The 23,997-nt window shown below is 39.6% G+C and overlaps 1 protein-coding gene across 3 annotated transcripts in view; it reads left to right on the plus strand.

Moving 5' to 3' along the window:
* The window catches only part of LOC137281536 (serine/threonine-protein phosphatase 2A regulatory subunit B'' subunit beta-like), a 66,145-nt gene that overhangs the window by 37,305 nt on the left and 4,843 nt on the right, over positions 1 to 23,997 (plus strand). For all 3 annotated transcript variants that reach the window (XM_067812823.1, XM_067812824.1, XM_067812822.1), the window contains 11 exons: positions 2,624 to 2,947; positions 7,936 to 8,039; positions 9,617 to 9,719; positions 11,688 to 11,762; positions 13,588 to 13,674; positions 14,086 to 14,242; positions 15,275 to 15,323; positions 16,443 to 16,529; positions 17,669 to 17,813; positions 18,622 to 18,771; positions 19,142 to 19,245. In XM_067812823.1, the coding sequence (XP_067668924.1) occupies positions 2,624 to 2,947; positions 7,936 to 8,039; positions 9,617 to 9,719; positions 11,688 to 11,762; positions 13,588 to 13,674; positions 14,086 to 14,242; positions 15,275 to 15,323; positions 16,443 to 16,529; positions 17,669 to 17,813; positions 18,622 to 18,771; positions 19,142 to 19,245 (1,385 nt within the window). The remainder of the gene's footprint in view (positions 1 to 2,623; positions 2,948 to 7,935; positions 8,040 to 9,616; positions 9,720 to 11,687; positions 11,763 to 13,587; positions 13,675 to 14,085; positions 14,243 to 15,274; positions 15,324 to 16,442; positions 16,530 to 17,668; positions 17,814 to 18,621; positions 18,772 to 19,141; positions 19,246 to 23,997) is intronic.

The raw sequence follows: 23,997 nt of genomic DNA on the forward strand, positions 1-23,997 counted from the left end.
TATGCTTATTATGTTTGTATGAAGGACTGACTTGACCAGTAAATATTGGCTTTACAGTGGACTTGTTGTGGGGCTGTGTTTAGTGTAAGATGGCTGGCACCTTCTGCAACATGCTCGTCAGCTTCAACACTGGCCTTGGCTGACCCTATCTGACCTTTGAGATGAGAGGCCAGTTTCACCCCTGCACTTTCCAGATGTCCTGGTGATTGTAGAGCTTGTAACACATGGTATTCACTTTCTGATAGCATCAAAACATTTACAAGCTACCTGAAGTGCAAGTGTTTTGTTGTAAAACGCCAACTTTTATTGCTCTTTGTCAGTGTAACAAGGGAGTAATTGGTAATATGAACATTGTTGAATATCTGTACAGCTACATTAATTTCTTCATCTGAAAATGTTTAATAATGTTAGTTCAGAAGTTGCTGTTGTGGCTTTTAGTAATTGTGTTTGTTCAAACATTTCATGATGTCTTGATGAAAACTGCAGAAAGTTGAAATCCTCCTTGCGTTACAGTTGTAGGGGCCATGGTGCCTGATTCATAGCCAGGGAATTAGGTTGTGTGAGTAAGTGAGAGTGACGGTGCTGCTGCGGCTGCACCAATCTGTATGTTAATTGACATCTCAGGGCTGCATGGATTACCCCTTCAGTGATGAGTAGGCCTTGGCTGATGGCTAAACTCAACCCTCTACTTGATAGCTGCAGCTTTTCATGGACACAAGTCACTGAAATATTTGGCCACTTGTTGCTTTCATAGATCCACTGTGGATTGACATAAAATACACAAAATTATTCACCATATCCCTGTTGACTTTGAATTGATGACTTCAGAATCTTTTAGTGTAAAAACTTGTGACGTGTATTACTGGCGTGTTTTGTGATATGTCACACACTTAGGATAAAACTGAAAACAAATGTCGCTTGAAGGAGTATTTAAGCAAAATTGGTTACTCGTAAGTGCAAACAATACTAAAGACTGAATCCATGCTGTAAGAGTACACTATAGCCATAGACCAAGGGTCTGTGTTACCAGTGGATGATTACTGATTTGCTCAGGAAGTCATCTAGAGGCTTGTAGGATTTTGTAATGACAACTTTAATGCTTTGACGGTTTTCTGCCTAACTGATCTAGTTTTATGACTTATGGAACTTCTTATTTTTCCAATTTCAGTCATTGTTCCCAGACAGTAATATCCATGAGGAATAGGTTATTGAATTGTTTCCTGTGTGTAATGTTGATGGTATAAACAGTACACTGCGATGTTGTAGCACTGACCAGCTAGATATGTATGGAGCCTGGCACAGGAGGGGGAGAAGGAGGTGTAGCATGTATGGTTTAGCTTTGAACTTTTCTTGCTCATTCACATGCATGAGTCATCATATTATTTTTCTGCAGTTTTATGTTACAGTTTTCTATGGGGGATTTTTAAATGATCACCTTCACATCATCTTTTAGAATTCATCTGTTTGAGTTTTGACATGCTACCAGTTATGGATCATCATACTTATGGGATGCTCGCACAGGGCAGGGAAAAAGTCAGCCTCTAGTTGTTAAGGCTGATGCTTTGCATAATGATTTACATTTTGAGATTGAGTGCATGTGGCCTTAATTTATCAGTTGTGACCTGTCAAGTTAAAATTGACTTCAATAAATTTCAGCTTTTATGGAGGTAAAGAGATAAATCAATGGTGTACACATACATTGAAGACAATCCTAATAATCAGTAAACACTAACATGACCAGAGACAGCTTGCTTCATCATTAACTTGAAAAATATTCAAAATCAGGGACATCATTCAACTCATAATTGACCACAAACCATGTCTATTGTACTGCCAGTGAGGTAGAGTACTCTGTTACTGAGACATGATCCCCAAATCCAGTAAGATGTCAAGCAATCACAAGCAATTTCTTATTGAAATGTCCACCCACTGTTATCGTCTTGTACAGACAAGACGGTTGTGACTATTCACTGACATGTACAGATGGCTGTGACTGTTCACTGACATGTACAGATGGCTGTGACTGTTCACTGACATGCACGGATGGTTGTGACTGTTCACTTACATGTACGGATGCTTGTGACTGTTCACTGACATGTACGGATGGTTGTGACTGTTCACTGACATGTACGGAGGGCTGTGACTGTTCACTGACATGTATGGATGCTTGTGACTGTTCACTGACATGTACGGATGGTTGTGACTGTTCACTGACATGTACGGATGGTTGTGACTGTTCACTGACATGTACGGAGGGCTGTGACTGTTCACTGACATGTACAGATGGTTGTCACTATTTACTGACATGTGCAGATGGTTGTGCTCTTTCATGGGATACCTAAAGTATCATGGTATAGCTGCTTCATTGGCATCTTGATCATGCTCAGGGATACCCCAAAGCAGCTCAGACTTGCATTGGGCTTTCATCCTATTAAGAGGATAACACACTGTGATGATGTAACTTGACTAGAGTTCAAACTGACCATAGGCCCAATTTACTCACTTACCTGTAACCATATTATTGTTCTTCCTGAACTAGGACATACATGTTACTTTTGTATCATTTAGTGTATTATATGATTTGTTTATGAACAACTTTGTGATCTCTTCTGTATTTTTGCAGCCAGCTGTGTCAAATGCGAAGGAAGATAGTCTGCAGAGCATTTTACGAGATGAGCATCCTCCAGAGAAAGACAAAGAGCCAAACAGCCGTCCAGTCATTGTGCCCCACTCGACAGAGGACAAGGAAAATAAGCCCAAGAGGCGGGACTTGCCAACACCAAGGACTAGTGTTCACAGTAGTGCCAATATTCCCAAATTTTACTTCCCAATGGGACGACCGCCCAAAATTGACAACACAGACTCTGTATTACAGAAAGTGGCTCAGGAATTCTCTAACTTGGAAGGTGGAAAAGCTTACAAGCAACAGATGGGCCTTATAGCAAAGGTGAGAGTCAGCACTGTGGTCCAAATTAGGTTTAACAAAAGATCACTGTTTCCCAGTAACCTGTTTCACTGTTACTGTTATTTTACTGTTTGACTTAAAACCTCTTAGCTGACATTGTGTATCATTCTTTCTGGCAGTAACCTACAGACATTTTCTAATTATCCTGAACACCAAGTTGAAACTAAAATGTCCTGTTTTCAAAAAGCTCTTGTTCATTTTGTTGTGCAAGTTTTTACTAGTTTTCACATCTCGATATTTCATGACTTTTCCAAATAACCTTTCTACACCGATTCTGGACCATTATATGGAGATGGTCAGGCTCTCTGTGTAGTAGTTTTACTCCAAGTCTGTACATAGGGTGAAGTCCATGGATGTAGTTCTGTACTAAAACTGTCAGGTGTAGATAGTTGTACCTGTTCTTAATATATGACCTAGAAATTGAGTTGAAACTGATAATTATTGCCTTAGTGCCTTGTGCAAGTCTGTCCCATTTAGTGTTATTCCTCAGTAAGTAGTGTCTTCTGGCAGACCATGGCATTATGACTGTCATTAAAGATGGTTGCCTCCTAAATCCTGTATTTGCTTGATGGTGTATTTAAACTAAATCCATGCTGTGAATGACCTCCCAGCAGCAGGCTTACAGTGTTCTGTACTGAACTGTGACAAGTTCTCTATAAACAAGCCATAATTCATCTCTAGCACATATGGTACAGATTTTGTAAGGAGGCTTTTAAATGTGTATGTCACTTGCTACAAAGAAAGTGGTGATATCAATGCTAGAGAGGATTCATGTGTTGTATACTTGAATGACAATACAGAGAACTGGCCTGTATCATGTTGATGTGGCGAGTGCTCTGATTCACACAGCTTTCTCATGTTAGAGCAATGGCGTGGTTAGGCAATTAATTCAGTGAGGGAGTTGAGGTTCAAAACCACTTTTGATGATTTAAAGCCACTTGCCAATCAGAGCACTTGAACAAGAGTAGAGTATTGGCATTTGATGCTAATTGCAAATAGTCAGGCTTGAGTAATTCCATAAATCATGCTGCCATGGCAATATATTTGACTTTCCACACAGATCTGAAATGGTAATAAGTATCAGTGTAGTGTCAGCTTCAGCTTTACTAAGGGCCATTGGTGAGGGTTATACCTTTGGTTGTGGCAGTACTAAAGATCAGTTGGTTTCAGTGAAGCACAGAAGAGACATTCCTAAATCATGAATATAAAAGGTGTTAATGTCCAAGTCAAAGATTCAAAAGATGTTTATTGTACAAAATAGCCTCCAGCCCATATACATTGGAGTTATACATACATTATACATATAGAATGATAAGTAGGAATTAGTGATCCAGACAGCAAGTTGTGTTACAGGCAGGAAATTACATACAAGTAGTGAAACAAGTGGTGAAATATGATGGGTCTACAAAGCTTTATATCAGATATCAGCATAATTGATATAGTAAGACAAATTTATTATTACATGCTGGTCAGCTGATGAAAGAAGTAGAATAAATATGACAATGAATACTAGTATTGAGTTAAAGTTAGTGCAGGTTACACAGAACAGTCAATTCTGTCAGTTTACAGTTCCGTAAACAGGAACAGGAACTAACTGAAAAACAGCAGATACATGATTATTTTTCTGTGGAAGGCCAGTAATATTTATGCTTTCCACTGAGTGTCTCCATCCACTGATTCTCCCTAACTTCCTGCTGCTGTTTGAACCGATATGTTAGTTCAGCTACACAAAAATGTCACGTCCTCCATGGTCCACTGGTTGCTCGCATCTTTGCCGCATCTTTGCCCCTGTATATAAACAGTCTGTAACATGCCAGTCACTCACAGGAGTTAGGTGATCCACTGTGTACATCAGACCTGGGAAGAAAGTAGAAGATCATTTCTACCACCGTCTGTCTACCTTGATGTCATGGGTTGTTGCTACCCTGATCTAGTAGATTGTTGCTATTGTTGTCTACCCTGATGTGGTATATTGGTGCTATTGTTACTACTGCTGTCTACCCTAATATTGTATATTTTTGCCACTGCTGTCTGCTCTGATTTACAGCAGGTGGGCATTTTATTACGTACAAACATGGCGGATTTATTTCTTAGAAACTTATGCAGGCATTCAAATTGTCATAACTCATTAACTATAAGCAGTCTTAGCTCAATATTTTGTGATGTGTCCCTTGCTTTTCAACATTTGCCTTAGAACCGATGAATAACGATTTCTGATGAAAGTGAGGGGAATATTTTCCTATATGTCCCGCACTTTGTGTTCCAAATTGGAGCTGACTGAATGTATTTTCGGCATCCCTGAAGTCTATTCTTCAGGTATAGCCAACAGTTCTTAATAATATTTGCATCATGATTCTGTGCAGGCCACATCATTCCTGTAATGTCATTTTGTCGCTTGTTATCTTGAACGACACGGTCCTGATATATGAGGCCGCTGTCGTCATGGAGTGTGTAGTGTTTTACCACAAAGTATCTGGCTACAATGGGCAAAGGTGTATCATTGAAGATTTCTGTGCATTTTTGAACATATACGTTTGCCATTAGCAACAGAAGTTGCAAATGGTACCAGCACTATGACATGTGCTACAACCCCACATCATCAACCTGATGCTTAGCTGTCATCCCGGATAAAGACATTTCAGGAGGTATTCTTCACTGGGCTGTCTCCAAACAAAAATATTATTGTTTTCTGAAATGATAAATTATTCTGTGTATGGTATCATTTGAACCTCTTGCCCAGGCCGAACGATTTCTGACATCATCGTCACAAAGTCAGATTTTCTTTCTAAGAACACATCTGTGAAATATATTTTCATATAATCGTTTCCTTACAGTCCTCACCTATACATGTGTTGCCCCATTGTAGTGAAATCCTATTTTCTCTCACCAACCTCAAAATTTGTCAATTGTCACGAGGCATCAGTTTCTTCATAGGACGTGTTCTGAGAGCATTTTTGACTGATCCATGTTGATTAAACCGCTTTACCACTGAATATATGCTGCTTCGAACCATTTCAGAGAATCTTGCAATATTAGAACATTTTTCACCACTTTGAAGCTTTTTCGCAATTAATTTCCTAAGTGACTGAGACAAATCAGGCAATTTCCCCATGACAGAATATGTATCAGACAAGTGGATTAAAAATAGAGTCATGTGACCGACATGTGACATCATGATCCATCATGTGACAAAATATTAATATGATACACTGGGTAGTTTTTGAGACCTGTGAAGGTCCGAGGTAGAATAGGCCTTCAGCAACCCAGGCTTGTTACAACAGGTGATGATGCTTTTTGCAAGAGGTGACTAACGGGATCTTGCAGTCAGACTAGCTAACTTGGTTGACTCATGTCAGTGGTTCCCATTTGCGCAGATTGATGCTCATGTTATAGATTGTTCCTCCTGGTGTCTTCCCTGATGTTGTATATGCTTGCCAGTACAGTCTGACCTGATGGTAGGGATTGTTGCAAGTGCTATCTGCCCTGATGGTGGGGATTGTTTCAAGTGCTATCTGTCCTGATGGTGGGGATTGTTGCCAGTACAGTCTGACTTGATGGTAAGGATTGTTGCCAGTACAGTCTGACCTGATGGTGGGGATTGTTGCTAGTACAGTCTGACTTGATGGTGGGGATTGTTGCAAGTGCTATCTGTCCTGATGGTGGGGATTGTTGCAAGTGCTATCTGTCCTGATGGTGGGGATTGTTACCAGTACAGTCTGACCTGATGGTGTTGATTGTTGCCCAAACAGTCTGACCTGATGGTGGGGATTGTTGCAGTGCAGTCTGTCCTGATGGTGGGGATTGTTGCAAGTGCTATCTGTCCTGATGGTATCGATTGTTGCCAGAACAGTCTGACCTGATGGTGGGGATTGTTGCAGTGCAGTCTGTCCTGATGGTGTTGATTGTTGCAAGTGTAGTCTGTCCTGATGGTGTGGCTTGTTACCAATAATATCTGTACTGGTGGTGTGGATTGTTGCCAGTGGAGTCTGTCCTTATGGTATGGATTGTTGCAAGTGCAGTCTGACCTGATGGTGGGGATTGTTGCCAGTGGAGTCTGACCTGATGGTGGGGATTGTTGCCAGTGGAGTCTGACCTGATGGTGGGGATTGTTGCCTGTGAAGTCTGTACTGATGGTGTGGATTGTTGCTTGTACACTCTGTCCTGATGGTGGGGATTGTTGCCAGTGGAGTCTGACCTGATGGTGGGGATTGTTGCCAGTGCAGTCTGACCTGATGGTGGGGATTGTTGCAAGTGCAGTCTGACCTGATGGTGGGGATTGTTGCCAATGTCTGGACTGGTTGTGTGGCTTGTTGCTACACTGAAGGCAGAGGTTTTTCCTAATGTTTCACAGTGCTAAAATACTGCCTTATACAGTGTAATATTCACACAGGACTTTCATGTCTTATGTGTTATGTATGTTTCTTTTATATTTGTTTTAAAGAAATGCTGGTAGCCTTTTTGTGCACAGATATTTGGGGTTTGGCAGTTCAACAGTTATGTGATATGGTATCCACACTGCGTCAGTGAATTCCCTTTTGTAAATACAAGTGGGTATTACTCATTGTTTCTCTAGTCACGTCGGTTTTATCCCCTGTAGAATAAAGATTCTCACATTAACTTTAGGATAATGAAAACTTATCAGTTTAAGCTATGCTTTATTGTCATTATAGCATTTAGCACTATTGTCTTTACATGTGTGCATATTAACCGTAACGTTTCCTTCTTGTGGTGTTTGTCATTTTAGCAGGGACTTTCCTTCTGACAAGTACAGGAGGATCTGTTTTAACCCAGCACACTACTGGGTCTTCTAATGGCTGTTCAAATCTCCATATGCATGCCAAATTGTATTTTAACGGCCTTTGTTTAGAATCATGTGTGTTAAATGCATCAGATTCTTTAAGTGTGCAGTTGCAGTCCACATGTTTCTTGAATTACTGTATGTGTACAGATACAATTGTTGCTTTTTTCAGGCTTGTGGTGTTCCGTTCTACTGGAAGTGCCCGCTGTTCCGAGGATCAGGGGGAGATAAGCAGGGATATATTACCTACCAGATGTTTGCCTCTATGTGGAAGAAGTGAGAATGTTTTCATTAAAGATTCTGCGCTTTATTTTTATCATCTTATTTAAGTGGCTGAGAGATTAGGTGGAGTACTTTCATGTTGTGAAATCTTGAGCTGCCAACCTTTTTTTTTTCAGAATGTGAAATGAAAATACAGTATCAACAGCATCAACCTCTGTAGAGGTTTGATAATGGTGAACCTCACATCTGAGTATTTTTTTAATTCCTACCAGCTGGAAGACATTACAAACATTTGTTTTGATTTATTACCTTTGGGACTTTAGGATATATTTGTAGCTTCTGTTTGAGTGAAATCCTAATACAGATTTTCTTTGTGTATGTACTGATAATTAGTGTAGATGTCGAGCTATTGAAAGACAACATGATGAATGATTAGACAGTATGAATTGTGTTGGAGCATCTGTTTCTGTGTGACATCAGCAGTAATCTGAAAGACATTTGTAATTGGCCAAATGTGCTGTTGCCTGCCATGCTACAGCAGAGTTGAGCTGGTTGCAGGGAAGTGTGTCTGGCCACGTGGTGTTCTGTCTACACAGAGCAACATCCAAGATTCCTCCTTGGCAGCAGGACACTCTCACAACTTACATAATGTGTAACCAACTTAACTTTGAAAACTTTTCCAGAACTTTCTCTCACTAGATTTTCTGGAAGTCAAAATTGTTAAATCCTTTTCGGATAAAAATGGGTGATGGCTGGTCCAAAGATTTGTAAATTAAAGTAGATAGGAAATAAGGAGTTTAGCGGTGCCTATATCTGAGCTGTTAATCCTTTGTGTTATTGCTGAACATATACTCAACACAAACAAAATGCAAGGAACCTATGATTGCATGTAAGTACCTCATGATAAGTCATCCTGACATAAGGCTGGTACATGTCTGCCAAAGGATTGATGTTGCAGACTGCTGATAAAAAGTTGTGAAACAAATTGCAAACAAAAAATTGTTTCACATATAAGAAAGAAGAGCTTTGTGTGAAAAACGCATCAACAAATTAGTGACATTTTCATATAGCATATTTGAACATATATCTTTTAATGGTTGCAGACTTCCCCAATATGCCGAAACTTGTTCGTGTAAAATGTTGTCCTAGAGAAACAGTTTCAAGTTTCCTTTAACAGCTGTCAGGAGCGGGGTCTCAAGGCAAAGCTCAAAACATTGTAAAAAATGTAACTTAATACACATGTCTAACTTCTGAAGATATGAAAATAGAAAATACACCAGTTTCTGACTTGTGGATGGATGGTAAAACATGAAGTACCGTTTTTCCTGAATTTGAACTTTCTTTTCTGACACTATATATGTTCCTTGGGAGAGGCTGAATGCACATGGCAGCTGTGTCCTTCTGCAGCTGAACTGATCTATCCCATTGGATGGAATCATTAACTCCTTGCTTGCTGATATGCTACAGCATATACACGTGCATGTAATCCACACAATCCCACTGATATGGACCAGTATGAACACTAACAACTAAATACTGACAGGTCTCAAGGTTAATGGTTACTCACAGTAGCTTCTTTACTAGTTTTTACGTAACACATACACCACAGTTGTTGTGTTTGACTGTTGCAGGCTGATGGAGAGTTACCATGATGAGGCATCACGGTTTGTCAAACTCTTGGCAAAACCCAACTGTAACTACATTGATGATGAGGATCTTGTGCCTCTTGTACAGGTAGGGAATTAAATACTGTAACAACCTGCCTCTTGTACAGGTAGGGAATTAAATACTGTAACAACCTGTTTCTTGTACAGGTAGGGAATTAAATACTGTAACAACCTGCCTCTTGTACAGGTAGGGAATTAAATACTGTAACAACCTGTTTCTTGTACAGGTAGGGAATTAAATACTGTAACAACCTGTTTCTTGTACAGGTAGGGAATTAAATACTGTAACAACCTGCCTCTTGTACAGGTAGGGAATTAAATACTGTAACAACCTGTTTCTTGTACAGGTAGGGAATTAAATACTGTAACAACCTGCCTCTTGTACAGGTAGGGAATTAAATACTGTAACAACCTGTTTCTTGTACAGGTAGGGAATTAAATACTGTAACAACCTGCCTCTTGTACAGGTAGGGAATTAAATACTGTAACAACCTGCCTCTTGTACAGGTAGGGAATTAAATACTGTAACAACCTGTTTCTTGTACAGGTAGGGAAATAAATGCTGTAACAACCTGCCTCTTGTACAGGTAGGGAATTAAATACTGTAACAACCTGTTTCTTGTACAGGTAGGGAATTAAATACTGTAACAACCTGCCTCTTGTACAGGTAGGGAATTAAATACTGTAACAACCTGTTTCTTGTACAGGTAGGGAATTAAATACTGTAACAACCTGCCTCTTGTACAGGTAGGGAATTAAATACTGTAACAACCTGCCTCTTGTACAGGTAGGGAATTAAATACTGTAACAACCTGTTTCTTGTACAGGTAGGGAATTAGATACTGTAACAGCCTGTTTCTTGTACAGGTAGGGGAAATAAATGCTGTAACAACCTGTTTCTTGTACAGGTAGGGAATTAAATACTGTAACAACCTGCCTCTTGTACAGGTAGGGAATTAAATACTGTAACAACCTGTTTCTTGTACAGGTAGGGAAATAAATGCTGTAACAACCTGCCTCTTGTACAGGTAGGGAATTAAATACTGTAACAACCTGTTTTTTGTACAGATAGGGAAGTAAATACTGTAACAACCTGTTTCTTGTACAGGTAGGGGAAATAAATGCTGTAACAACCTGCCTCTTGTATAAGTTGGGGTAATAAATGCTGTAACTACCTGCCTCTTGTACACGTAGGGAACTACATGCTGTAACAACCCACCTCTTATAGAGGTAGGGGAAATAAATTCTGTAACAACCTGCCTCTTGTACAGGTAGGGGAAATAAATGTTTAACTCCCTTGGAGATACCTTATGTACAGGTGGGGAAAGTAATCCATGGATGACAAGTTCTTTATTTGGTGAGTGCAACAATTCGATACAGATCCTTGTGCTGTTGCCCAGCATTAAAGTTACTCCACTCAAAGAAGAGAAAACATATTGTGTAATTACCTATTGCTATTACAGGTAGGGAAAATAATTGCTAAAAATGCCTGCCTCATGTAAAGGTAGAGCAAAGATATTCTATAACTACAGGTTTGCTGGTACAGGTTAGGGAGATAAATGAAGTAACTACCTTGAAGATGACCATGAATGGCGACTGTGCTTGTTGTAAACGTCGACTAATGGGATCGTATGGTCAGGTTCGCTGACATGGTTGACTCATGTCATCAGTTCCCAATTGTGCAGATTGATGCTCATGTTGCTGGTCACTAAACTCAATCACTTACGTCTTGCATATCTCACTTTTATAAGGTCTCAAATCAAAATTGTAAATATTCATTCATATTTGGTTCTGGTGACCACGAATAATGAATTACATTCATGAAGGGCTATGGTTCTATGTGAGGGTATTGTAGCAGCCCTACTGTGCACATCATGCTTGTGACTGCATGACTCTGTTTATCATGAAATTAAATGGTTACCCTATTGTGTTCTGCTTTTCTCTTCAGTCTTAGTCAAAGCTTCATACTCGATAGACTTTGAATGGTACATGTCCTTGTGGTATTTACTTCTATCCATGATATATCATGTTTCAGGATGTAGTGGAATCTCACCCAGGGCTTAGTTTCCTCCAAGAAGCTCCAGAATTCCATTCTAGATATATAAATACGGTAAGAGACTCCTGTCTTCCACATGCACACTTTCACAATGTAATATCTCTCTAATGTAAGACTTATTCTTAATAAAGAAGCTTAATGCATAAGATATCTTGGTGATGGGGACATGGTGGGTGAGCTGAGCATGCACTAGTGCATATATATGTTCGCTATATAAATATCCTATATCTATCTATATCGATATACAACAACTTCTAAATGCCATTGAAAGGTATTTGAGATTGATGTTTTCACTGTAAAGTTTAAAGAACAACTAAACTCAATTTTTTGGTATTCTTTTTATCACTGCATATGAAAGACTTCTGGCTAGTCATAAACGGAACACCATTTTTTAAAAATCAAACTTGTGGTTAATTAATACCAAGCGCTCAAAAGTTGCTAAAAGGCTGTCTCTGCTTCTCTCTTGCCTGCAAAAGAAACCGCAGACAGGTTACGTAACTCTGTCGCCAGGGCACTACAGTGACGTCATAGAAGGAACGATTTTCAGTTAAATATATAGAAAATGTGTTGGAAGCTCGTCATTTTGCTGATTTCTCGACGTCACCAAAGACATGCCGAATTGTTGTGTTGACGTCAGTTGTTCCTTGGGGTTGGGTGATGGTGTCACGATGCACAGATTTCCACTGGACCACGTAGTTTGTGCTTAAATTGGTTGTTAGTGTGTGCGAAGTGAGCGTTGTGGAAGCCTGTGGTATATACTTAATCGGATGGTTTGCCCCCTACCACGCTTCCAGGATAGAAAATGGAATTCAAGTTTCATCGAGTTTATAAAATCAAGACTGCTTACTACACATTGTTGATCAAAAGGATTTTGCATGGATATAACGCTTTCTTCCTCGGAAATGAGGTTGTGGTCGAAGTGACAATATTATCATAAGTAATATTATATTGACCCCTCGTATTGACCGCTTCCAAGAGTGAAATTGTTATGTTATAAGCAATGTCATGTAAAATCCTAATGCCCATCAATGAGATACATATTTTACTACCATTTTGATTTTGTAAGTCGTTGAAAACAAACTTATATCGCATTCATCCCAAGAGAGGGCGCCGCCATTTTTGAAAATCGTTAAGTCAAATCCATTTGATTTAATGAGATTATGGTTTGTTTTCATCAAGTTAGAAAATCAAAACTACATAAATATGTATTTGAATCATTATCAAAAAGAGTTTGCATGACACAACCTGTAACATAACCTAAGCGAGGTCGGGGTCGAAGTGAAAATACTGCGCGATAAATTTCATCACTTGCTCAATTTACTTGATTTGTAACGTTCACTCACCAGTATGTAGACACTTGTCAATATACGTCTTTATATTTGGTCTCATAATCCTAATTACTTTATAATCATACTTGTATGCATTTTGAAACTTAATAAAAATAATAATTGGTTCCCAATTGTGCAGATCGATGCTCATGTTGTTGATCACTGGATTGTCTAGTCCAGACTCAATTATTTACAGACCACCGCCATATAGCTGTAATATTGTGCGGCGTAAAACTAAACTCGCTCACTTACGTCACAAAGACGTGCCGCTCTGATTGGTTGAAATTTCGTTTGCGTCACTGTTGACAAAAAGGTCGATTTAAGTTAATTAGAGGTCGAAATGAGTAGTTTTAATTTAGTTTTCATTTATAACGATGTCAGCAAGTGATTTTGTATTTGTACCCTACTAGAGTATATGTGATATTTAAGCCCCTCAATTATGCCAGTGATGGTATCCAGTGATAATGCCTTAAGATTTTCTTTTAGTATGCATATGTGTTAAGTGGTTGATCCTGCATACTCTGATACTGGCTGTGGATGATGTGTTACAGGTGATAGCACGAATGTTCTTCAGCATCAACCGGTTGTGGACAGGGCGGTTGACAGTACAGGAGATACGTCAAAGTAGTCTACTTAGGGTGAGTATTTGTGCATCTCTCTTTATGACTCTCATCAGAACAGGAATCAGTCCTTTCATCCTGTCTTTTATCATGGTAACTAGAGTAAAATGATATTTTCAACAAAAGAATTGTGTGATAATTACTAGGGATGTAATAAAACAGTACATCATACCTGTTGTAAGCAGAAACCTTACTGCAACAGTAGGACAGGTTATTGTCCATTTTTCAGCAATGTCAGTGCAACATTGTTATAGTGTTTGTTCTTCTCTTAACCCTAGACCTTCAGTCACCCTCTTTAATCTACTGATACTGATGTTCTTTATCTGCTAGGTCCAGGAGTGTATGTACCAGCAGCTGTCCTCTAAATCTTCAGTAAAGAACAAATTATATGGGAATATAATGAAAACATGTCCAATGATTGTGTTTCAGACATTAGCTTTACTTGAGGATGAGGAAGACATTAATCAGATAACTGATTTCTTCTCCTATGAACATTTCTATGTGATCTACTGTAAGTTCTGGGAGCTGGATAAGGATCATGACTTGTTCATAGACCGAGGAGATCTTGCCAGACACAACGACCATGGTAAGTCCCACGGCATTCTCTCCTCATTCTACTCCACTTGTCACCTGCAAGCAATGCTGGACTTCTATATGACTTATGGATTACTCAGCCCTTCTGACTTTTTTTGTAATTCTACACCAGCATTATCAGATGTTAAACATAGAGAATTTTTTGGTTTCTTCTTTTTATTCTTAAATACAGCATTTCACAGCTTGTTCTGGCCCCATCATCAGGTAAAACTGATAACATTATTGGATGTTGTCACTATTTCAGTGAAAGTTGACACATAGTCACATTTTGTCTCACAGTGACACAGGTTTTGAAAAGTATTTTTGTCAGATATGTATGTACTGTTAATGTTTGTGTGTATGACCTAATACTTAGTGACATGGAAACTTGTTCATGTTCTACCACGACATGTAAATGCAGCTAAGAGGTGTATGCATACATGAAGAAAAAGGTACACAACTCTGATGTTTAATTATAACCCATTGTAACTTTTTCCATGGTAGGAAGTTTCTATGTCTCACAGGATATTCTTGAAACTGTATATATATAATATATTTATCATTCGTAGAACAAGATGTTATTCCAAATCATGGTCAGGCTGTTGCTATAGTGCACAGGTGAAGTCACTGAGGGACTTGCTCAGTGTTGCACAGCATATGTAAAATATATACATTGGAGAGGGGACAATAAGTAAATAAACATGTACACATACAGAGGCCCTAGAGGGAGCACAAAATAATATTGCTTGCATGGAATCATTCTTATCAAGCAGTATGAATCAGAGCCTAACACCATAAAGTGATGGTGGACTGTGGTGTCATAAGACAACTGATTGTCTTTCTGTCTCATTCAGTTGTCGTGGAGCACAATAGGACTTGAGGACTTAACATCAACTTTTGTATGTGAATTATGATTACGTTAAGTAAGATTTCATACAAGTGTATATTGTATGTTACATTGTATGTTTTCCATGTATGTGTTGTACGTGAAACTCTGATGTCACAGATTAAGTCCATTGTGTAACACTGAATCTTCCCTCCACAGCGTTATCGTCAAGGGTGATAGACAGGATATTCTCAGGGGCAGTGACAAGGTGAGTGATACAGACCACAAGAAATCTCCTGAACATCACAGATCCTTGTATTCTTATGCAAGACATAACGTTTTCACACATGCTGCATCTTGAAATGGTTTGTGTAAGTGGGACTGGTGGGAGGCCAAAGTGCTTAAAGCATTCACGTGTCACACCGAAGATCCAGGTTGATTTCTCACATGGGTGCAATGTGTGAAGCCCATTTTTGTTATCCCCACTACAGGGCTCGATTTAAGAGATGTTAACCTACTTGCACCAGGTGCAACCTATGATTCAAACCTAGTTGCACCAGGTAAATTCCAGTTGCAATGCAGTGTATAAAAACAGAGGTTACGGTGCACATGAACATATATCCATGATGTGAGTGAGTGAGTGAGTTTAGTTTTACGCCGCACTCAGCAATATTACAGCTATATATCGGCAGTCTGTAAATAATCGAGTCTGGACCAGACAATCCAGTGATCAACAACAAGAACATCGATCTGCGCAACTGGGAACCGATGACATGTGCCAAGTCAGCAAGCCTGACCACCCGATCCTGTTAGTCGCCTCTTACGACAAGCATAGTCGCCTTTATGGCAAGCATGGGTTGCTGAAGGCCTATTCTACCCCGGGACCTTCATGGGTATATATCCATGATGTACTGTCCTTGATGTACTATCAACACAGAGATGCATCTGATTCCTGTTTACAAGAGCTGTCATAGCCAAGACATAAATAGCAATGGTTTTGTGCCATAGCTATTCAAAGTTCAGAAGAAAGATGAGGTGACGTACTTATGCATATAATGTTAGATTTATTGTCGATTTATTTCTCAAACATTGACTGGCATCTGGTGCAAGTTTGAGTAATAACTAGTTTTCACTGTATGTAATGCTATAATAAAACTGGTGCAAGTAGCAACGCACTAAATCAAGCCCTGCCACAGTGTTTTGCTGGAATATTGCTAAAAGCATAATAAAACTAAACTCAGTCACTTCTGTAAGTGGATACAATAATTCTTTTCCCAAGGTATTGCTTGCGTACATACTAGATTGTTGCATAAAAAGACCATTGATGTGAATCTCCAACTGGAAGTTGGAGTGACTCATTGTTGATAGAAAACCATGTCTCTTACAGAGGGGAAAACTTCAAAGTCGGTCGAATGAGCTATCCAGAGTTTGTGTGGTTTCTGATTGCTGAGGAAGACAAGAGACACCCAACCAGGTAAGCGTCTGTTTCCTGCAGGTAGATCCATTTTTAAGTTAAAGTTACCCCCATTCACCTCACCTCTGATGTGATAGATTGGTTCTCTTGTCCATTGTTACCAAAGTCTGTTTGCAGTGAAAATGTACCAATGAATTTTGCTTCAAACAAGAAATAAATTGAATAAAGTTATATTAAGTTTGCGAATCCTCGTAATTTTACCTTGTTTCAAATCACTTTATTTGATTATATTACAAGGGGGTATGCACATTAAATGAAACATCAAGAACATGTAGGGTTGGTCTAAGTTAACACTGATCACGTATCGCGCATGGAATTGTTTCACTGTTCCAGCTATTGTGCTTACACCTTTGTAATACACACCAGTCATAACAACTTGAATCTATGATGGTTTGTTAAATAACTTTATCCTAAGTTGAATAAAATTCTGAGACTTAAATTTTCAATTGGCAAGGTAAATTTATGAGGATTTGCAATCTTAATTTCTCTATTTTTACTTTACTGTTGTGTTTAAAGTGAAATCCATTGGTACGTAATCACTGCAAACGGACTGTGATGGAGATGACATTCTTTGTCAGTTAATAGATGTAAGCAGTAGTGTTTAGAATTGGTTCAAATCCCACACATAATAACTGGTATATTACCAACAAGAAGTCATAAAAAAGTTGGTTAATGTCATTTTTCAGAGTCTCCTATTCATGTTGTTACTGCTGATAAGTATAAAGTATCCTCTGCTGTTTTTGTTTTATTTATAGACTGTTCAGATTGCAATTGCTAATATCACATCCAATGGAAACAATGGAACTTGCTACTTTAAAGCAATAACTAATATGTCATGAACATAAACTTCCTGGAATCTTCAAGAAATATTCAGTCATCACTTCTAAGTAAGTGAAGTCAGTTTTCTAAGAATTAAACATGTTGTCAGGCTCTGACAGCTTCCAAGATTTGTTCTGTTGTCATTTTTTTAAAATATTAAAACAGTAGTTCTCAAATCATTTGTGTTTGATTTTGAGGAAATGTGATAGATTGCTTGGTTGTTTGGTCTTTGTGACAAATCATGGAATATTTGAATTAATCGGATACCAGTAGTAAGTAGTGATAACAGCCAGCTTTATGATCTCCACCTGGTGTTGCAGTGTGGAATACTGGTTCCGCTGCATGGACCTGGATGGAGATGGAATTATCTCAATGTACGAGATGGAGTACTTCTATGAGGAACAGATGCAGAAGATGGAGGCAATAGGGATTGAGAAACTACCATTTGAAGACTGTCTGTGTCAGGTATGGACTGATGTGTCTGTGTGCCTGCCATGCTGACTGGAAGACAAACTGTCGCAAGGGAGATAACAAGCTGTTCGTGTCACTCTGACAGTTGGCTCAGTCATTAACAAAGGAGGCTGTGTTTGACATTTTCAGCAGTTTGAATTTGAAAATGTAATAAATACTTCAGTTAATCTCCATGTGAACAGACATCATTTCTTACTCTTTCACTATTTGTACATTCATCATATGCTTTTATACTAGCAAAGAGGTACCAATGTTCACATAAAGGACACCTATAAACATTGGCCATCAGCCTGGAGAGTGGCATTATTTTATTACTTGTAAACTTATGTCTTCAGGTTCATGACATGATGTAAGAATGGAGAGTTAACCATACGACCCCAGACCTCAGTATGATTTGATTTTCTATACTGGACTCTTGATTCAGTCGTTTTCGATTTGATTCTTCATACAAGTGAAAATATCAGATTTTATTAACTGTCTGATTTAATTTTTTTTTATTTGAGCATGAAATCCATTATTAACCTGGCAATGTCTGCTAACAACAATTGTCAATAGATAATTACCTTAGTGTTGACTAATGCTTTGCCTTATTCCAGCACTCGAAACTGCTTGAGATGGAGTCAAAATTAGTTCTGGCTGCATGGATATATTTTATATAGGTATTCAAATATCAGATTAAAACTTAGGTAATGGTTATTGAAAATTGAAGCTAAGGTGTCAAATTCGTTTTTGATGAAACTAAATCATTGCAGCCCTAGATTTCTATGCTTACTTAAGTTTGTACGTTTCTTGTACCCAACAGATGCTGGATCTAGTTCGACCAAAACACAAAGAGCAGATAACCCTGAGTGACCTCAAATCATGTAAGATGACAAACATTTTCTTTGACACATTCTTCAACCTTGACAAGTTCCTGGAACATGAACAGAGAGACCCGTTTGCTAATGTGAGGGTAAGTTGCGCCCAGTTTATCCCTGGTAGCCTTGATGTTCTGTTATTCAGTGAAGAACAAAGTGCTCCTGTTGTTTGCTGTAGTTGTGTCTCTTGGTTTGAGCATTGATACATTTAAGTGACTGACTCAGTGCTCTGATGGCCAATCAAGGGGAGAACATACTTCAGTCCTATATATGTGTCTTTCCAGTTGTTGTCCAGGTCCAGACTTCGTCATTTACATGCTCTTGCACTGTTCCTGCAATGTTAGTGTATCCAGTGTTAACACAAAGCAAGATAACTAAGATAATGTTGCCACTTAGAAAACATGGAAAGATGTGTGTATAATGTAAGTGAACATGTCCTGTGTATTGAGGTTTGATCTCTTGTAGGACCCAGAGACTGATGGGCCGGAACCGTCAGACTGGGAGAAGTATGCTGCTGAGGAGTATGAGATTCTTGTAGCAGAGGAAGGGGCCAATGAACAAGAAGAAATGTATGTACAAACATTTAGCATGAAATTATGTAGGCGATGTTCTTATTTTGATATGTTCATCCTTTGTAACAGTTGGTTAGAGGACAGTTTAGTGTATAAACGCGCTAGCAATGTCAAAGACCTCTTTTTCCTGTATAAGTACAATGTTGACAACCAAATTTGTGTCCTGTGAATGACATGAATGTGTAACATTCCATGAACATATGATTGAAGTTGTGTATGAAGTGCAGAGCTTCGAGTCTCCATTATGATCACAAACTGTATGATAGTAGAGAGTTATGTTTCATGTTACATCGTCCCTTAACACCAACTTACAGTACAGAATCTTGTAGAGACCAACTGCTATGTGTTGCATGGTATTCAGCATGTGTCATCATGCATGTACTTGATATATGCATCTCACAAATCACATGTATGGTGTTGTAACAGATAAATGGTGTCTGTAATTTCCCACCTGTTACATCACATTTCCCTCATGCAGCTGGTATAGGGAGTTTCGGCGCAGGTAGGTTATCTTGTGAAATTACTTGTGCACATACATTCTTTGCATATTATGCACACCCATTAATGGGTTTTCTACCTCCTTTATCACATAGTCCAATGAAATAAAATAAGACCACATTTTCACATTTAGATTCCAAAAATGAAACAGGCCCCAAGCTAGATAGATATTCATGTGTCATGTGATTGTTGTTGTGACCACTTCAGCTTTTGACCAGGATCTGCCAAGTACTGGTTTGTTTACCCAGACAAGATTTACAAGCCAGTTGATGTGTAGCCATAACACTGCTGACTTCAGTGTAAACTCACTCTGTTCTGTGTGTGTATCCTGAACTTGTCTTTATATATTTAGAGGTGTTTTGTTTCCTTTACTACTGAAGAAATTTTTCCTTATCCCGACTCATGCTTATTATTACCTCCTCCCTCTGCGCAAAGATAGCGGAACATTTTAAATCCCTGGAAGTTCCCTTTTAATTGAAGTGGACGTACAGTACACTCACCCATCTGTGTCCCTTTCCTGCCAATACAGTCAAATGACTAACCACTCTCTCCTTCATCGCCCGACGAGGATGATTGGAGGCACTGTGGGTCACAATGCTATGATAAGTTTTTGCATATGTTTTGGTTGTATAATCTAAATTGTGTTGTGTTCTGTTTTGGAATTGTAATTATTATCGTCATTATGTAAAAGTATTGTTGAAACTTTGACTAAGTCTGAAATGATGAAATCGTGATCCCAGTGTGAACAATGGCTATTTGTTGTTCCACTGTTTGCTGTGAACGTTTCAAGAAATTATATGATTGAGTATTTGCATTATGTTTATATACTGTTCAAAGGATTCTGCATCTTGTAACTGTACATTGTTAACAGCTAATTCTAGTGATCAACCAGACATACCCTGGGGTATGGTCGTGATAACAGCGAGACTTCGTATAGATTACAGAAGAGGGCGTCGTCAGAGGGATCATCTGTAAGCCTTCAACTACAAGATCTGTGCTGAAACTACACTCCATGGCTTCTACGAAGACCTTCAGCGATGACATAGTCCCTCCAAACAACGAACACATTTACAACGAACCTCCACTAACACTTCCTGAGGTACAGATCGTCAGCTCTCATGATCAATGTCTGCTAGGCCTTCGTTAACCACGTCAACTACACTACATCCTTAGAGAGTCTATGGTTTACGCAGACATCTACAATGTCTACCCTCTACACATCAGATGCTTCTGCAAGTCAACAGCTGCTGCTTGCACCACAGTCACTGGACACCAGCCTCTTCATGCAACAGTTCGCCACTCATATGATGAACCTCATGGATCGTTGTTTTGAAGAGGAAGAGAAACACCAGTCATTGGAGATGTCGTCATCATTCCTCATCATCCGTCATCTTCATTGGATATGGATTCTTGCATGAATGTGTGAAAGCATTCACGGAATGTTAGCTGTTCCAGGGATACATATAGTCAGGAGGACTATGATGACACTCGCTGCATGGACGTTACTGCCGATTGCACTGATATCTACCATCCCCAAAACTTTGTCTACAGTCTTTCAGACAGCAACAACACATTCTAGCCTTCAGTGATTCATTAATTTCCATTACATCACATGGAGCTCTTTATGAAAGCGCCCAAAGTCCTATAGGCAGTGATACTTGCAACAGATCCTATAAAATGGAAGATAAACAACTGGCCCAACTGGATACTACCACTCGGTGTACCTTCTTCGGACTTGCCCATTCCAGGGCAATCAATGAGGCTCTCTTCTCCAAGTTCAGCAAACCGGAGAATGAAGAAGAAAGGATGATCCTCTCTGTGCTCATCACTCAGAATAAGGATCAACAATTCATTTTGGAGCATTTAGCCTCTAACTGCAGGGATTGAATCTACTATGCTGGCAAAGCTCATCGTGGGGCGAGCGCTTTACTGAACATTTATATCGAGCTCCCTGGTCAGCATCCATGATATTTGATCGCAGAATCGAGGACATAGCTAAATCCGTCACTCATTACTCGATGGACACTTTGACTTCTGTCCTCTAGCAGACAACATTACTCCAACAAGTCAATGTTCTCAGAGAGACAAGAAGTACAATGCTCAAGCTGGCAGGAGCTCTTTTCATCGCTGTACCGGATCAAAAAGGTGCTCCAATGAAACAGGACATCCATCCAGGGGAGCTAAAGGAGGAAAGCGCTGATGATCACGTTTGGAACAACTGGAGTCGCAGCTCCTTTTACCTGGACGACAGCATTCAGGCTCATTACAAGAAAAGTCAGCTCAGACAACAGTAAGACTTCACCATCAGGCTACTAACTCAGACTACTAACTCAGCTCAGATGGCTTATGAATCTACTGAAATTGGAATTAAAACTGCAGCAAGATCTTAGTTCCTCAGGATTCAGCTGCTCACATCAGCACAAGAACTGACCAGACGAGGATGTTTACAACTATGCCCATTACAGCGTTGAGGAACAAAGTCCTGATAGTTCACACAACAATTCACAGTAGCGTTCCACTTACACAAGCAAGGATCAACTTGATCTCTCACTCTGCTACATCTGACATTTCAACTCTTCGACATTGCTGATGACTTGAGCTTCCACATAAAGGCATGTCACATCCCAGGTGCAAGCAATGTCATGGCTGACACGCTGTCACGCCCACTTCAACCATCACCAACGGAAGGATTCTTCACCGGGAGACGTTTTGTCTCATCAGTCATTTGGATCCCTGCAAATAGACCTATTTGCCACAAAGTTCAGTAAGCAAACACCAACTTTCGTATCTCCAGTGCCAGATCTGTTAGTGTGGGCAACGAACACTTTCAGCATTTCATGGGAAGGACAGAATTGCTTACGCGTTCCCACCTCCAGTACTTCTACCGAAAGTCATCGGGAAGACAATGCTAATACAATTGATTTTGGTTTGGCTTTATTGGCCAGCCAGGTACTTTTGAGGAACTAGGACAACCAACACTGCAGATATCAGAGTGGAAGAACATTCTTGTCCATCCGCACAGCAAACAAGCTCATGGCAATCCAACATCATTCAACTTCACGAGTGGATTGTATTGAGGCCTGCTTAAAACATCAAAGATATTCAGCAAAGGCAACGAAGCAGTCACCCTAGCTCTACATAGATCTACCTGCACCTTATACGAGGATAAATGGATTCGGTTTGAAATATACGCCAGAAAGAAACGCTTCACTGCAATGAAGGCCACACATCCTCAAGTAGCAAACTACGTATGTCATCTATGATATACCAGATAACTGAAAGGTTTTACACTTTCCACATACTTGGCGGCACTCAGCTCTGTTATCACCATGAAAGCGGGGATCAAGCTGACTAAAGTACCTGAACTACTGGCCTCACTACAGTCGTTCAAGCTGAAGGACCAAGAATGCAGGTTTAAGGCTCCAGCTTGGGAGTTAAATGTTGTACTACACCTCACAAGTGATGTCTTTGAGCCACTAGACCGGACATTGCTTGAATTATTGACACAGAAAATGGTGTTCTTACTTGCCCTAGCAACTGCAGCATGGATGTCAGAAACACACGATTCAACACGATTCATCGTGAGATTGTACATGTAGGACTGAGATTGGATTTTATCGCTAAAAATCAACTGTCTGGACAACCAGACCGACAACTCCACATCCCAGCATTATCTACAGTCCTCGGGCTACATGATGCACAGGATTTATCATTATGCCCAGTCAGAACACTGAAAACATGTCTCTAACGGACTAAGACAAGGATACGACATTTCAAGCGCATGTTCATCCCATTTTCTATTGAGACACTTACAGAAGTATCCCAGAAAACTCTCAGTATGGATATGTGACATTGTGCTGAGGGCCTCCAAAGCAGCAGCACTTGAACCTCTGTGAGCTTCCAGTCTACACGAAGGGAGAGCCTTGGCATCAACAATTGCTCTACATGGAAACTGCTTGCTAACAACTATAATAGAGGGTTGCCAAACAGGGTGTTTGCCAACCACTACCTATGAGACATTGCCACGGAGGGCATGCCTGGCATTCACGGATTTGGGCCAGTTGTAACAACTAATGGTTCCACCAAGGCGCTGAGTTTCACTCACCCTTTTGTCACTTGACTTGTTGATACTAAGACGCTCTGCGGAGTACAGTGGTTGAGAGTCCATGCACACATCTTGAACAGGTTAGCATAAGTGATTATGACCCTGAACTTGTAATGAAGATACTTGTACATGAAGAAGGGTCACAA

Source organism: Haliotis asinina, chromosome 4 (assembly GCF_037392515.1).
Source record: "Haliotis asinina isolate JCU_RB_2024 chromosome 4, JCU_Hal_asi_v2, whole genome shotgun sequence".
Taxonomy (NCBI): Eukaryota; Metazoa; Mollusca; class Gastropoda; order Lepetellida; family Haliotidae; genus Haliotis; species Haliotis asinina.